This window comes from the organism of the source record quoted next, unplaced genomic scaffold, assembly GCF_019419815.1.
Source record: "Pyrus x bretschneideri cultivar Hongxiangsu unplaced genomic scaffold, Pyrus_bretschneideri_v1 Contig23, whole genome shotgun sequence".
Lineage (NCBI taxonomy): Eukaryota > Viridiplantae > Streptophyta > Magnoliopsida > Rosales > Rosaceae > Pyrus > Pyrus x bretschneideri.
This window is the reverse complement of record NW_025999535.1, coordinates 2,810,065-2,825,153: the sequence shown is the minus strand read 5'-3', so window position 1 is coordinate 2,825,153 and position 15,089 is coordinate 2,810,065. Positions and strand designations below refer to the sequence as shown.

Genomic DNA, 15,089 nt, shown 5'->3' with positions numbered 1-15,089 from the left:
CAAATACAAAATACTAGTTATACCACGAAATAGAACGCTTTTTGAATCATCTGTACGTGTTTACTTACGAAGAGTGAAAACTTTGGGTGACCCAGTTTGAGAGAGAGATCATTAAAGCTTTGACGTTGGGTTTGCAATCTAGTTATCTCGGGGATGTAAGTTCATAATCCTTGCTTGAAATTACTGATACTGTTGTTGCCTCCCTCATCTTGTAGATTAGTCTTCTGTTATATCAATATCTCAAAAGTGGAAATGTCCTTTCTGTAGAAACCACAGCAGATTTTAATGTCAACGTTGAACTTTTATGGCCAGCTTTTTTCTGATATATGTGCATTAATGATAACTGATGCTTTGCAAGTTCCGAATGGCGAATGCCAGTAATCGTCAAGCTGAAACAAAGAATCGAACACTACCATGTAACATGTCAAGTATCCGGTAAGAGAACGTTACTATTAAGTATTATCCTACATGTTTATTAATCTCACACACGTACGTTGTCATATTGCAGCAATGATCGAGCCTAATGCGGACGCAGAGTGTTCAAAAAGCTTCATTTCGCTGATACAAGTCCCCATCGCCAAGCTCCCTTCCGGAGGTCGAGTTTTCAGTGTCCAATTCTGAATGAGTGCCCTAGTGACCAATGCACAATTGGGAAAATCCATCTGAGTTGTGGCTCATTTCAATCTGAGAGACTGATTAACCCCAAAATCTTCAGGCGCTTGAGCAACATTGAGTGCCTTGTTAATGATGGCAACCCTATTGCATATGGTGCAACTGTCTCTTTTCAGTATGTCGCACCAAACCAGTTCCCTCTCTCTATGAAGGACAAGTTGGGCAAACCAGAAAAGATCTTAATAATTTCCTTGTTGCTGCACAATTGAGGATGGACAATGTTGAACATCATCAACAAAAGAGAATTGCAACGGAGATTGATGTCAATAAATTTTCAAATGTGTTTTGGCTACAAATGAGGAGAGTTTCGTGGGTTGCAAAACGTTAGATGAGTGAAAGAAATTGTATAAGTCGACCATTTGGGTCCGTGTCCTTATTTTGTTCAACTTTCATTGTCATTGCTTGCTGCGGATGAGCCTTGTTAACAGAACCTGCATACAAATGATCATTTATCAGTTGATTTATTGCAATAAAGTAGAATGTAATACACAGACCGGTCTGACTCGGTCCGGTTACTCGGTTTTGAATTTTTCGGTTAATATGTTTTTTTTTTGGTATCTTTAATACAGTTTGATTTGGTTTTCCGTTTGGCGGTTTTTATGCCCATCCCTACCTGAAATGTTTGTACCTCGAGCTTTCTTATGAAACAAAAACTAAAGCAAGGAGGATGATTTGATAGTCCTATTCCAAATCCTATTCTTGATAAGAAGAAGATATTTGCATCGAATTCCTGTCCTAGTAAGAAAATAATATTCCGATTCCTATTCTTGATAAGAAGATAACATTTGCATCGGATTCGTATTCCTAGTAAGAAAAGAATATCTGCATCGATGAGGTGGTTGAGTTGTATTTAAACGCTTATAATTTTATTTCCTTTCATTCATTCTCTTCAAGATCCAATTAATTATTTAATTTTAATTCCAGTTTCAATGGCGGATCCTCCACCTGTTAATTCTTGTTCGACATCGTCGACCAACTGCTGTTGCTGCTGCAGATCTTCGAAGCTTCGTCCTATTTTTGATCTGCTCTCAAATATACAAAATCTTATGCCTATGAAGCTGGAGGGCGTCGACTTTTTTGTCTGGAGGTATCAGATGGACACCATTCTGAGAGCTTACGATCTTATAGGCTACGTCGATGGCACACTCAAATGTCCAGATGAATTCATCATTCAAACTTCAACGAGGCGGAAGATGGTTAATCCGGCCTATGAGATATGGTGCAGGGAAGATCGAGCAGTGATGGCCGGGATCAATGTTACGCTCCCAACTTTCCCACTCATGGAAGTCAAGAATTGCTCCACAGCCAGACAACTATGGCTTGTACTAGAGCAAAAATATAAGGGTGGAGCTCTGCTGTGACACCAATTTTTACTTTTCACACACCCCAGACGGTTGAAGATCAACGACAAAAAACTAACAACAGTATGTGAAAAGTAAAAATAAGTGTGTCAATAGCACTAACCAATTATAACAAGACATATGCATCTCCTGATAAACCATAAGTTTGTTGTTTGCTGTGACTCCTCCACTAAAGATGCTGCTGCTTCCTTTCCTCTGATATACTCTTGTATTAGCTCATAGACTTGGGGATTTATATTGAACAATTATTTGTAATCAGTTCTTGTAACGTAATTCATCTCTATAAATACAAACATATAAACTCTCTCAGAATTAACTGAGTTGAGCATCAATAACTCTTTTAGCCTTTATAATCTCATGTGTGATTATTTCTAAAAATCTCATGACAAAACACCAATTTTTTTTTCCTCCTCTTCTGCCCTACCCACTTCAACTATTCCTGATGTCTCTAATTTTTTGACGATCAAGCTTGATCGCACAAACTACCCTCTTTGGCATGCACAAATCCTACTCCTGCTTCATAGCAGGAACCTCGTCTCCTTCGTTGATGGCACCAATTAGTGTCCTTGGCTTTTCTCAAGGATACTGCAGGCAATCTCACCATTGTTGTCAACCCAGCCTTCCAAGTCTGGATGCAGTAGAATGCCATGATCATATCATGGATCAATGGACAAAAAGCTTTTGGATTGGCCTACCAGATGCAAAATAGCACTAGGTGCGGCAAGAGGAATATCGTACCTTCATCACGATTGCATCCCTCACACATAATCCATAGAGATATCAAATCAAGCAACATCTTGTTAGATCAAAACACGGAGGCTCAAGTGTCCGGTTTCGGATTGGCCACCTTGATGAACCGGATAAAACTCATGTTTCAACACTTGTAGCTGGAACTTTCGGATACTTAGCTCCTGGTACAGTTGAAGTGCCAACCATCAATTAACAGTAATATTGCCGGTAGCATACTGCTCAATTACCTTCTTGTGCAGAATATTTTGATACGGAAAGAGCAACAGTGAGAAAGGCGATGTTTACAGTTTTGAAGTGGTTTTACTCGAACTTCTAACCAGAAAGAAACCTACGGATGAAGCATTTATTGAGGAGGGAACAAAGCTTGTGAAATGCGTTAGTTATGAACTCAACAGTTCAAGAAACCATAGCAACCATTATTACTGAATCCTCCAGATTCTTACTTGAATTGCCATAAAATTGCTTTCGTCGTTGATTAGTGACCAAACCTACCTGCAAATCAATCAGTTAATGATGTTCGCAGGTGAAGGCAGTTGTTCAGGACAAAAGGGAGGACTATGTACTTGACAGTAACTTAGGCTGCTGTTCGGTCGATGACATTAACACTGCTTTTAGTATTGCATTAATTTGCCTTGAACCAGAGCCTTCAAAGAGGCCTACCATGGTTGAGGTTATCAAGATGCGAGAGAAAACCATGGTTGTGGTTTTACACCTAAAATGTCTGTACCTAGAGCTTTGTTTCGTCATTTCTCTCAGATATGCAAAAATGGATGAGCAATTGAAACAGACATTCTCTGTTATGCTTATTTTTCTGTAAGCATTACTTGTGTTGTAGGTTGGACTTTAACCAGAGAGCAGTCAGCAAGATAGCTACCATAAGATGGTTGAGAAATATATTTTCTTTGAAATTATACCACTTCCTGGTCCAGCTCCAATCCAAGGTACACAAATAGATACATAAACGAAAGGCGTCAGCTCGAGTGGCCAACAGAGAAAATGAAAAAGCTTACTTGAGGATTGATTCCAGTCCATTCAAAACCGAAGCTTTCAAGGAGGGAGAAACTGGAGTATCTCCGAAGAATACATCAAACAGAGCAAAAGCCACGTTTTCTGATTCAATTTCAGCATCCACACCAGACGGAAGCCCATCAGATGAGATACAGACCTAAATATCACAATAAATCTCATTTGGTAAGATCGCATGCAACGAAAAAATTTACATAGAAGCATAACATAACTATCTTGGTTTACGTTTGCAAACCAGCAAGCAACACAAACTAGTATCGGAATTCGTATCAGAGGAAATCCGAGAGAAAAATTCAGGGAAACATAGAACTCCCAAAAGCCTGCACTAGTTGGCCCGCATAAGAAACCAGTAAATTCGTACTTACAAGCATTTTGGAAGGATCTGGCCAAGTCAAAAATATGAAAGTTCCTTTCTTAAGAGGTTGCCCTTGAAAGATGCTACGGAATGTGGATAGTGCAGATTCATCAACAGGAGTTGGTGATTTGATTCTTGGAGAGATGGCATCATTCAAGGCGTCCCAAAAAGTTTTCCCATCAACATCTCTAACCAGAACAATCTGTAATGATTTCTCCGAAGGAGCTGCAATTAGGAAAAGTAACGTTAGCAACCTTTTTATGTGCAAGTGTGTGTGGCAAGGAAAATGCACAATTTTTATGATTATTACATAGAAAAATGGAGCTGAACAAGGATGAATCCTCTTGAATCTCAGCAGTTGATCTTCCTTTCCAAGCATTCAAACTATTTAAGATGGACTGGTTCGCATATAGTCCTGCAGCATAGACTTTTACGCCAATAATTGCAAAGACCTTTTCCCTGTATCCTGCAACCATTGACAACATTGAAGTTATATGCTACATGCCTCGCCTCAATTTAATTAAAAGCTACTATAATCTCAGAATTTGTATCAAAAGCCAGCACACGGCTATCTTAATTTTCTTTAGAAAGAATGCATTTTGGTATATATGATATGAAGCAACTGACCAGTTCCAAGCAAGGTCAATGAACTCGAGCAACCCGGCAGACTCAAAGATGTTTGAAATCTCTCTTTGGTAGCAGGCTCCTCGATGTATTCTGTGCTTCCAACTGCAGTTTTGAATGTATAGAAAAATACATCAGTATTTGTTATGAATGCAATCAAGGGAGAATATAATGAATGATTGAAATGGAACAGAATAGTAAATCTTGAATGCAAAAACTTAATGAAGTATCTTCTCGTGATTGCGAATACCACTGATTACAGAATTTTGATTGAACCAGCTAGATGTGTTTCTATTACAAGGAGTTTCATGGTAAAAGAAAACGCATAGGCATCCAAATTTAACAAAGAAAATGCATAGGCATCCAAATCTAACAAAATATATATTCTTTACTTTCGTTCGTTGTCTCAGTCTTCAACGAAAAAGCAGAACAACAACAAAGCCTTATCCCACTAAGTAGGGTTAGATTTATGAATCATAAAATGCCACTGCGCTCAGTTTTACGCTAAGTTTTCCGTTAGCTCCAAGTACTCCATATCTTTTCCTAAAGTCTCTTTCCAAGTGGAGTTAGGTGTGTCTATAAGGTTAAATCTTAATCAGATTGTCTCCATGTTTTCAAAGTTCTGAAACCAGTATCAAATTCTACAACTTCACCAGGCATTTTTGTTTCATTTGAAGCAATATAATAACAAAATCGACTAAAGTCACCGACTTTCCGAAATCTACTCACTCTCTGACCAGAAATCTGACTGCTTTCCTGTCCTCCACCTCAATTCAACAACAATAAACCTATCAAAAAATATGACCACATTTACAAGATTTTTACCAGAACTTTCTGCAGTGACACTATTTATCCCATGGACATTTTCAGATGCATTTCCTTCTTGTTCTACATTACTGTTTGGATTTAAACAGAAAGAAAGTAAATTCTCTGCACATAATTACCATGGCAACTGAAATTTCAAATGAAAATAATATACCAAAACCTTTTTAATTTCACACAGAACAAATTGAAGTTAAAATTCTGCGGATAACCGAAAAAAGAAGTGAGGAAACTGAGTGGGAATACTTCACCTGAAGTTGAGGAAGCATTCACTGCAAAAGGGGTCCGGGATTTAATGTTCTTCTGAGGGGAGAAGTGAATGGGGGTTTGGCAAATGAGAACATTTGGGTTTGAAATTCCAGTAAGGAATCCAATTCTGGGTTTGGGAATGCAGTTCCTGGTGGGAATGGGAGATTGGAGCCATTTGGGACTGCAAATTGCTTGAGCTTCAAACATGCTTTCAGCTTTTGGATTCTGGAAATCCCGTTTTCAGTTTTCCAATCAAACTTTTTGATAAGTGAAAAAGATGGGAGTTCTACTGCGTTTGTTTTTACTGCAGTAAATAAAGGAGAACTATTCCCAAGTCCTGCTCTCGGGGCACTGATAACTTGATGAATCTTCGGCAACGGTTGTCTTTGGAACACAAATATTATTCTTACTACATTTTTCATGTCACAGTTCTATCATTTTTCTAATAAAAATAAAACTCACGTGTTGATATATCCCATTTTTATTGAAAATATTATACAAATATGATATGAAAAATATGGCAAGCATATCATTACTAATGTGAACTGTGAAGCCAGCAGTCGGTCGGTCACTCCAATAACTTGAGGTGGAATCCGAGGTGGTCAATGAATCATGAGCAAAATACCTATGGATTTGGGTAACCACGGTTACCCGCCTAAAAGTTTACGGTTACGGTTATGGGTAACCGTTTAGAGGAACAAACGGTTATGGGTATAACCATTTATCCGTGAAATTTAAATGGACAGTTATGGATATTACCTGCAGTTATAACGGGTATCTATCAATTATGGGTATTACCCGCGGTTATAACTGGTATCCATTTACCCATTTAATTTAATATATGTAAAGTTAAAAAAAAATGAAAAACCCTAAATTTTTGTTTTTTACTTTGGAGTTATTGGTGATACTAATTCAATTTATGCATATGGGTGTGTGAAAAATCAAGGGATGTAAACCTTCTGTTTATGCAGATTGATGAATGGTGATACTAACTCAATTGATTTGGTACTCCACTTTTGTTTGCAGTTTTTTTTTCTTTTGATAACTAAGTATACAATGTAAACTTTCTGTAATCACTTACCTCTGTTGGATTCATGCTAATTGATGTCGGTGTTCCTAAATGAGATACTAATTCAATTTATACATTTATTTTGTAGGCCGCTTTTGGTGACAACAAGTTGATGAGACTTTGTGATTGAACGTGCTAAAACATTAGTGTTCGAAAGTGTTTAGTTTCGGAATATTTTGAAGCTTTGAATCATCTAGTATTCAAGATAATGACTACATTTTGTTTGTAGAAGCTTTACTTTGTAATCATATGGATTATAATTAAAGACTTACTTGGGTGTAGCAGAAAAATATCGTTTGTAAACTATTATTTCAATTATTGGAATTCTATGAGAACTTAAATGATTAAAATAGGGAAATGCATGCTAAGATGTACCTAAATGGTGTTTAATTGTCAGAAAACGAAAAATTATGACGAATTTTTCTTTTGTAGTTTTCAAGTTATTAAAAAAAAAAAAACATGTAAACAGGTGAAAAAGGAATAAATGGGAAAAAACAAGGATAAATGGGTTCAAAAACGGGTAAATTGTTATTGTTAAATAGGTAAACGGTTATGGTTAAATGGGTACACGGTTATGGGTATGGTTAACCATTTATAAACGGTTATGGGTATGATTATAACCGTTTATGTAATTACCCAATGGGTAAACGGTTATACGAGTATGAATATAAACGGTTATGAGTAAATAACCACAATTACCCACCTACTATAACTGGTGCCCGTCTCTGCTGATGATGTGAGGGAGACGCAAAATCCCTCCATAAGTGGAAGGAAGTTGTTCTCAAAAGCTCCAATCTTTTCAACTTTTACAAGAGAATTCCAAGAGCATCCCAAAACGGATCACTTAACTCACTAATTGATTGACCCCCGGTAATAAAAGATAGCCGTTACACTTTGACCTTTTCTCCCACTTTAAAATCCCACCTTTCTTTCTCTCTGATTCCGTTCCACCATCAGAAAACACAAAATATTTCAACTTTCTTCTTCTTCCTCTCCTCAACCTTTTTGTTGCTAAAGTAGCTCTCTCTCTGTTGTGCTCCTCCTCTTGTCCTTCACTTCAGGTACTTCTCATATACCAAAATGGGTATATATAACCACACAAAGGACCAAAATTTAATCTTGTAAAATCGAACAACAAATGCAAATTACACGATAATTCCCATCTTTCTTAAAATATTAGCTGAAACTCATTTTTTTATCACAACCAATCAATCATGATATGATTGAAATTATCACAGTTATGGTCCACAATACCGTGCAATGTGCATCACGTGAGCTTCTGTCAGGTTACTCACCTCAGCTCTTCCCTGTGACTGACTCACAGTCTAACGCACGAGCTGCTGTCAGGTTAGGCAAAGATATGATCCATTAGTTTCAGTGCCTATAAACTGTTCCTTCAGGCTCAATTTACGATATTTCCTCATATTTAAAAACTAATCATTCTTTTAGTTTATAATTGAAAATTATCCTTGCAAACATTTACTAAAACTGGTAGCCGTTCAGTGATTTGACAAATAAACGGACACAATGTTATCGATATATAGTTAAATATTCACAATAATAATTAAGGGTCTTAATGATTGCTAGTAACAATCCCTGATAACTTTAAAAAAAATGAACAATTTAGATCATGAGATTATTTTGTGGAGCGGAACTAATTAAATAGTAAGCATCATATTAAGTTATTAGCTAGTTAGTGTTTGAACACTCTTATATATTTACCTTTGGATGTTCCTATCTGACTCGTAACAATTAGAGAGGTGTTATTATCGTTCTAAAACTTCTAATTAGCTCGCCATTGTTTTCTTTTTGTTTTTTAATGCAAAGGTAAACACTCAGCCATTGAACTTTGCATATTAATGTATACATACAAAACATATAATAAATTGATATTTGCACAACTGTTTTTTATCTCCGGGCCTCAAGCGTCCTCACAACTATCATGTTAATGTGATTGTCCGACATAATCTAACTAGACCACATGATATATTTTCTTCCGTATAATCCTATGCAGTTGACCTAATCTCATAAATTTACTAAATTGTTCTAACATACGATTACGAGAATTCAAACTTTTACACTAACAGATAAGCACAGTATCCTACCCACACTTGTTGACAAAAAAAAAAAAAAAAAAAAAAAAAAAAAAATCTAACCCGCATTACACATGCATAAAATAATAATTATTTGAGTTGATATTTGTGTAGATTTATAATAAAAAAAAGTTGGGCAATAATTTTATCACACCACCATAATTTGCAAATAAGTAAGATTCTCTTCCTTCCTACATCTTCTCTCATCCCCTTCTTTCACACTCTTCTTTTTGTCTTATTCTTTATATAAAAAATTCAAAACAAAATGTAGACGTGGCGTAATCGCAACCGTTTAAATAAGAATGGATGAAAGAGGAGAAAAATTAAGAGGGAAGGTAATCCTACTTCATTTGCAAAAGAGGTAATAAAAAAAATCAGACAATAAAATAATATTCAGGACATTCTTGAGAGAAAAATCTTGATAGGTGGAACATCCATTATCCATGTGATGACCACCAGTCTTTCAGAGGGAAATTGGTTTTTTGGCTCTCATCTGACCAACAAACTTTAAAAATTGCAAGGACAAAGCATTTGCAACCATAAATACAATTCAAACCCAAAAGCACTTCACTTCCTCTTCAAACTTCTCCCCACAATACAAAGACCAACTCTTTTTCTGAGGGTCACTCATCTCTCTCACTCTCTCCAACTGATAAGGAGAGCAAAGAGAACTCTCTCTCTCTCTCTCTCTCTCTCAAAAATATATACATGTACATGCATACATATATATATATATATATGTGGGCTTCTTGGATCCACTCAATTGCTATTCCAACTTGTGCTCAATGTTAAAACAGAAACCATTCCCAGTGGCCCCATTTGATTGTTTTCAGAGTTTTCTTCATTACCCACAACTGTTTTAATGACTATTTTCTTGCTGGCGTTTCGTTTCTGAGAAAATTTTGGTGATTTTCCTTTCTGGGTTTTTGGTATTGGTGATTTTGGGTTGTGGGTTATTGAGTTTTGGTGACCTTGGCTTCTGGGTTTTTCTTAGAATGATGTCAATGACATGCCGCACTTTTGATGGGAGAGCAGTGTTGGATTTTGTGGCTTGTGGGTGTTCTTCCAATGCTTTGTTGGATCGTTATTCGGTAAGGAATTACTCAAAGGCAAACTCCAAGGGGAGTTGCAGAGGTTATGGAGCTCGGCCGAATCGAATTCGGTGTGGAGTTTCTTCAATGAAAACAGCTCAGACTCCAGTACCAAAAATGGCAGCTGAGGCTCTGCTAAATGGTAAGGCAATAGAACTTTTTTTCCAAGTTTGAACTTTTAATTAATTCAATTTATTTCAATACCATATGAGTTATTTCTATCAAATGCTTGAAATTACATTTTTTTAATTTTGTGTCCTTGTTTGCACCGTTGTAGGTGTTCCTCAAGGTCTTCCACAAGTCCTGAATTTAACTAAAGAATCCAGAAAGCCGGTTTCGCTGACAAATTTGTTTGAAGTTGTTGCCAATGACCTCCTGACATTGAATCAAAATCTTCACTCAGTAAGTACTCCTTTTGGATTTCCTGGTGCCGTGTGATACTTATATCTATTAGGTAGTGTATGGTGTAGAATGTCTCGTGCCGGGCCCAGCTGAGCTTAGTTTTAAACAATCCTTTTCCGCTTGATGGTATTGTATCAGTTACTATGTTTGCTTTCAAGAACAAAAAGCACTTTGACCTTTTTTATGTTTTGACATCATGACGGATAACTCTTTATAGGTACATACGTCCTTGTTAAAGCCAGAATCGTTATGATAAATGTACTAATAAGTGGAAGTGTCATGCTTATTTGGAGGTTGTCTTGCCTTTCCCATTTTATTGACCGTAGGTATGAATATAGTCCTTGTTCACTTATTCTCTCCATGCCTTCCCATTTTATGTAGATAATGCTGTTATCCATTTGATTGCTTATCAGTTATAGTTGAGCATGCATATCCAATCGCAAAAGTCAGAAGTCCCTTATCCCAGCGGTTTGGGTAGGCACTATAAATCTTTACCCTGTTCTTTCCTGTTTACCTTTTCCCATTTACAAATTTTCTTTATATTTTCGAAATCATCATCATCCCTGCCTTCATTCCCAATCTTGCCGATTCCAAAAAGAAGCAATGCGTGTGATAGTCCGTCCTGATGGTGTTATATTCATTAGTTTGAGTGAGCTGCATTCTTGGGAACACTTTTCCAGTCTTGAACTTGATGTACAGTGAAAACTTCTTATCAATCATCCTGGTACTTTAACTTTTTCCAGTCTCTTGCTGCCGATTATGGCACCCTTGTCATTACCAAAATGTTCATAGACTTTATTTCTAATGTCCTATAGCATACATGATTTACTAATATAATAATTATAGTTGACTTAGCAAGTGTTAAGAAAATCAACCATTTGAATATAATGTTTTATCGCGTTACTCCTCGTGGTTCAGCTCTGCTTTATGATTAAAAAGTTATGTGCTTGACGATTTATGGAAATTTTAGATTAGTGCACGTAGTGTCAGGGTGACCACCTCTGCTGAGATTATATTATCAGGCCTTATTTTCTGTTTATATCTACTTTAGTGGAAAGGATAGTTTGTGATAATATGCTTGTTTCAGATTGTTGGTGCAGAAAACCCCGTCTTAATGTCAGCTGCCGAGCAGATCTTTGGTGCCGGTGGGAAGAGGATGAGACCTGCATTGGCGTTTCTAGTGTCCAGAGCAACAGCAGAACTAGTTGGGTTGAAGTGAGTTTGATCCAATGTTCTTAAGCAGCGAGTATTGTATGAGGTTAACAGATTTTGACTTCACTCTAAACTTCTCTGTTTAGGGAACTTACCAAAGAGCATCGGCGGTTGGCGGAGATAATTGAAATGATCCATACAGCTAGCTTAATACACGATGATGTATTGGATGAAAGTGACATGCGACGAGGTAGACATCTTTATCTTCTTATATATGTCAGTTTTAAAGTTATACAGATGTCTCTGTGTCAAAATATATCACATACCTAATCTTTGGCCCAAAATTTTGGCTACTACGGTATCTGTCCGTAAATTCTCAACAAACTTTCTACCTTAAATTCCTCATTCTTATGAATGTCTGAAATGTATGCAACGGCTGAGGGCAGCGGCTATCTAGAAAGCATTGCCAGTGAATGTCTAGCACAAAGCGACTACCACATAATGCTCGTGCTTTTATTATTTTATAGTGTTTCATTTAATTGTTTTCTTTTATCCCCTTAGATCCAATTCCAATGAATTCGATCCTTACTTGCAGGGAAAGAAAGCGTTCATCAAATGTTTGGTACAAGAGTGGCAGTTCTTGCTGGGGACTTCATGTTTGCACAGTCGTCATGGTATCTTGCAAATCTAGAAAACCTTCAGGTCATCAAGCTCATCAGCCAGGTAAGTTGTGTCATGTTTATACTCTCGAAGCCTTCATGGGCTGCGATCTTGTTTCTAAAAGACTTCAAACTCAAAAGTTGAAGAATAAAACAATTAGAAAGAGGTTGCAGTCTGTTGCATACTTGCAACCTTTAATTTAGATGTAAATCTGTTAACGCTATGGCAGGTTATCAAAGATTTTGCAAGCGGTGAGATAAAGCAGGCATCTAGCTTGTTTGACTGTGATGTCGAACTTGAGGAGTACTTGCTTAAAAGCTACTACAAAACAGCATCTTTAATTGCTGCAAGTACCAAAGGAGCTGCTATTTTCAGTGGGGTTGACAACTATGTAGCGGAAAAAATGTACGATTATGGCAAGAATCTTGGTCTGTCCTTCCAAGTTGTTGATGACATATTGGATTTCACACAGTCCGCGGAGCAGCTGGGTAAGCCTGCTGGAACTGACCTCGCCAAAGGAAACCTGACAGCCCCTGTTATATTTGCTTTGAGGAAAGAACCAAAACTAAGAGATATAATCGATTCTGAATTCAGCGAGACTGGTTCTCTCGACGAAGCCATTGCATTGGTTAAGGCTTGTGGGGGGATTGAACAAGCACAAGAATTAGCGAAAGAGAAAGCTCATCTTGCAATCCAAAATCTCGAGTGTCTTCCCAAGACTGCTTTTCGATTGGCGCTGGAAGATATGGTGATGTTTAATCTTCAACGGATTGATTAGCGGGCTAATTTTTTTTAATAGCCTTTATAGACAAGAACACCTTAGGCAGAAGGAAGAAAGGTTAAAGATTGAAAGCTTTCTACCGCTGCAAGCACTTTTGTGCACATGTACAAAAAGTGCTTCTGGGTAAAGGTATATATGCTATAGCTGAAGCTCATTACAGTGTTGATTTAATTACAGCTTCTTCATAAATTGGCATAAAAATGAAATTAATACTTCACCATTGTTGGACAATAAAATTCTGAGGTCATCAATAATTTTCACCAAAAATATTCCCTTGTTGTTCTTTGAACTTCAACAATTCCATGTTTGGTGTATCATTTGTGCGTGCACGGAAATGATTGTCACAGAGAAAAATCTCTCGTAAATTTATTATGTCTTGATTCTTAAGTTTTTGTGGTATTTGAGTACATTCAGAGAAAAAGAAAAAGAAAAAAAGAGAGTATCTAAAATGCAATTTAGGCGAAGTCATTGAATATTGTTATTCAATTCGATCCAATGTTGAAAATCCAACCAAACCAAAAAAACAAAAAAAAAAAAAAATTCAGATGATCAATTTTATTATTAAGGAATGATCTAAAATATCAAATTTAAGTTTTTGGCTAAAATACGTCCATAAATTGATATTTAATGACTATATATGACCGTCAATAGTTGAACTATATCAAGTTTGTAGAAGTACCACAAAAAACTTTCTTTTATTATAGTAGTCCCCCGCCGATCTCTCCTCCACCATTTTATTAAAAAATATAAAGGAAAGAAAAAGGAAAAATACAAGTGGGGGGATTAAGCCAAGATTGTCAATGACAAAATGATCAACGAAACCGATAATAAGGGCAAAATGAAATGTCAAGAGCATGGGTAGAGGCAACAAAATTTGGAACCGGAGACCACCAACGATAAACATAACTTCTACGCCAAATGAAGCTAAAGAATAAGCAACTTGATTTTCTTGTTGATAAATATGTATACATATAAATCGCTTTTGACAAAGTCACCAAAGACCATTTTACCAATCAACCATAAGATTAGGAGTCTTGGAAAGATAATAAATAACCAACATGGAATCTGTTTCAATTCGTATATGCTTCCAATCTCTGACTACAAATAAAAAGCTTCAATTATTAATAAATTTTTTTACGTTCTTCTTAGAAAAAAAACTTGCAAAATCACTTATGAGTAGAAGTGCTTATTAGATAAGCATTTTTAGAGAGGTCCGTTGGTTAAAAAGAAAAAAAATAAATTAAATGGGTTGGATTGGATCATATGTTCAGATTGTGGAGCGGCCCAATTCCACCCGCTAAATTACAGTTTAACCCGACCCTTTCGTTTGCTCGTCCCCGTTTTCCCTGGACCTGATACACGAACTCCTTCGGCCTTTCCCGACGGCAAAATAAGCCGTGGATCTGTCAGCAACTACAGAAAAGTTCATGGGTTTGCTCCACGTCACCGACGCCTAGCCTTGCTCCTCCACTCTCGTCCGTCACTCTAACAATCCCCTCACTCCTTCCCAATTTCCATTTTCTAAATGCGGCGTCGTCTGACCCTCCGTTGCTTGCAGGTCTACGGCTCCAGTATGCTCCCTACCCTGAACACCTCCGGCATGCTTCTCTCCGAACGCGTGTCTCGTAGCATTGGGATGGTGGGTTCCAATAAGCTTATAAGCTTATGATAATGCTGGCTTAGTATGCAGCAAATGCAATATTGTATGTTTAATCTACTGTGTGATCCTAGTTATATTTTCCACCCTTTATAACCCAATTCATTTAACTAAACTGGGCACTAAGGTAGCTTAAATCTCTGTAGTCCTACAGGACATACCAAGAAGCCTACTGTTACCAGTCAAGTTATGAGACTTGATTATGACGTCTAGCATATTATCAATCGAAATGCTAGTTTTGACGGGTTTTATTATCCTGTGCTCTACCTGTATACAAATTCTTTTCTTTTGGTGCTTTTCGGATCAAGAGTAAGCTTAACACGTC

General features: G+C 37.0%; 2 protein-coding genes and 1 long non-coding RNA gene across 7 annotated transcripts; 2 read left to right on the top strand and 1 right to left on the bottom strand.

The window, feature by feature from the left end:
• Window positions 1-1,053: 1,053 nt before the first annotated feature.
• On the bottom strand, window positions 1,054-6,212 carry LOC103936505 (fatty-acid-binding protein 3, chloroplastic). 4 transcript variants are annotated; one of them, XM_048585667.1, is made up of 6 exons: window positions 5,862-6,212; window positions 4,792-4,893; window positions 4,475-4,630; window positions 4,175-4,389; window positions 3,794-3,948; window positions 1,054-1,103 (listed from the first exon to the last, which is right to left on the bottom strand). In XM_048585667.1, exons 1-6 carry the CDS (start codon window positions 6,064-6,066, stop codon window positions 1,094-1,096), a joined length of 843 nt encoding a protein of 280 aa, XP_048441624.1. In that variant the 5' UTR covers window positions 6,067-6,212; the 3' UTR covers window positions 1,054-1,093. The 4 variants fall into 4 exon arrangements, with proteins under 4 accessions (XP_048441624.1, XP_048441625.1, XP_048441626.1 ...); XM_048585668.1 differs by lacking the exon at window positions 1,054-1,103 and adding an exon at window positions 2,104-2,944; XM_048585669.1 differs by lacking the exon at window positions 1,054-1,103 and adding an exon at window positions 2,962-3,275.
• Window positions 6,213-9,555: 3,343 nt separating this feature from the next.
• LOC103936506 (solanesyl diphosphate synthase 2, chloroplastic-like) lies at window positions 9,556-13,374 on the top strand. 2 transcript variants are annotated; one of them, XM_048585478.1, is made up of 7 exons: window positions 9,556-9,926; window positions 10,016-10,254; window positions 10,390-10,514; window positions 11,602-11,729; window positions 11,813-11,916; window positions 12,262-12,389; window positions 12,556-13,374. In XM_048585478.1, the coding sequence occupies exons 2-7, from the start codon at window positions 10,017-10,019 to the stop codon at window positions 13,102-13,104; spliced, it is 1,272 nt and encodes a 423-aa protein (XP_048441435.1). In that variant the 5' UTR covers window positions 9,556-9,926; window position 10,016; the 3' UTR covers window positions 13,105-13,374. The 2 variants fall into 2 exon arrangements, with proteins under 2 accessions (XP_048441435.1, XP_009344623.2); XM_009346348.3 differs by having other exon boundaries at window positions 9,556-10,254.
• Window positions 13,375-14,160: 786 nt separating this feature from the next.
• LOC125477958 lies at window positions 14,161-14,841 on the top strand. The gene is made up of 2 exons (XR_007258797.1): window positions 14,161-14,582; window positions 14,666-14,841. It is a non-coding gene; the product is annotated as an uncharacterized LOC125477958 (long non-coding RNA).
• The last annotated feature ends 248 nt before the right edge of the window (window positions 14,842-15,089 follow it).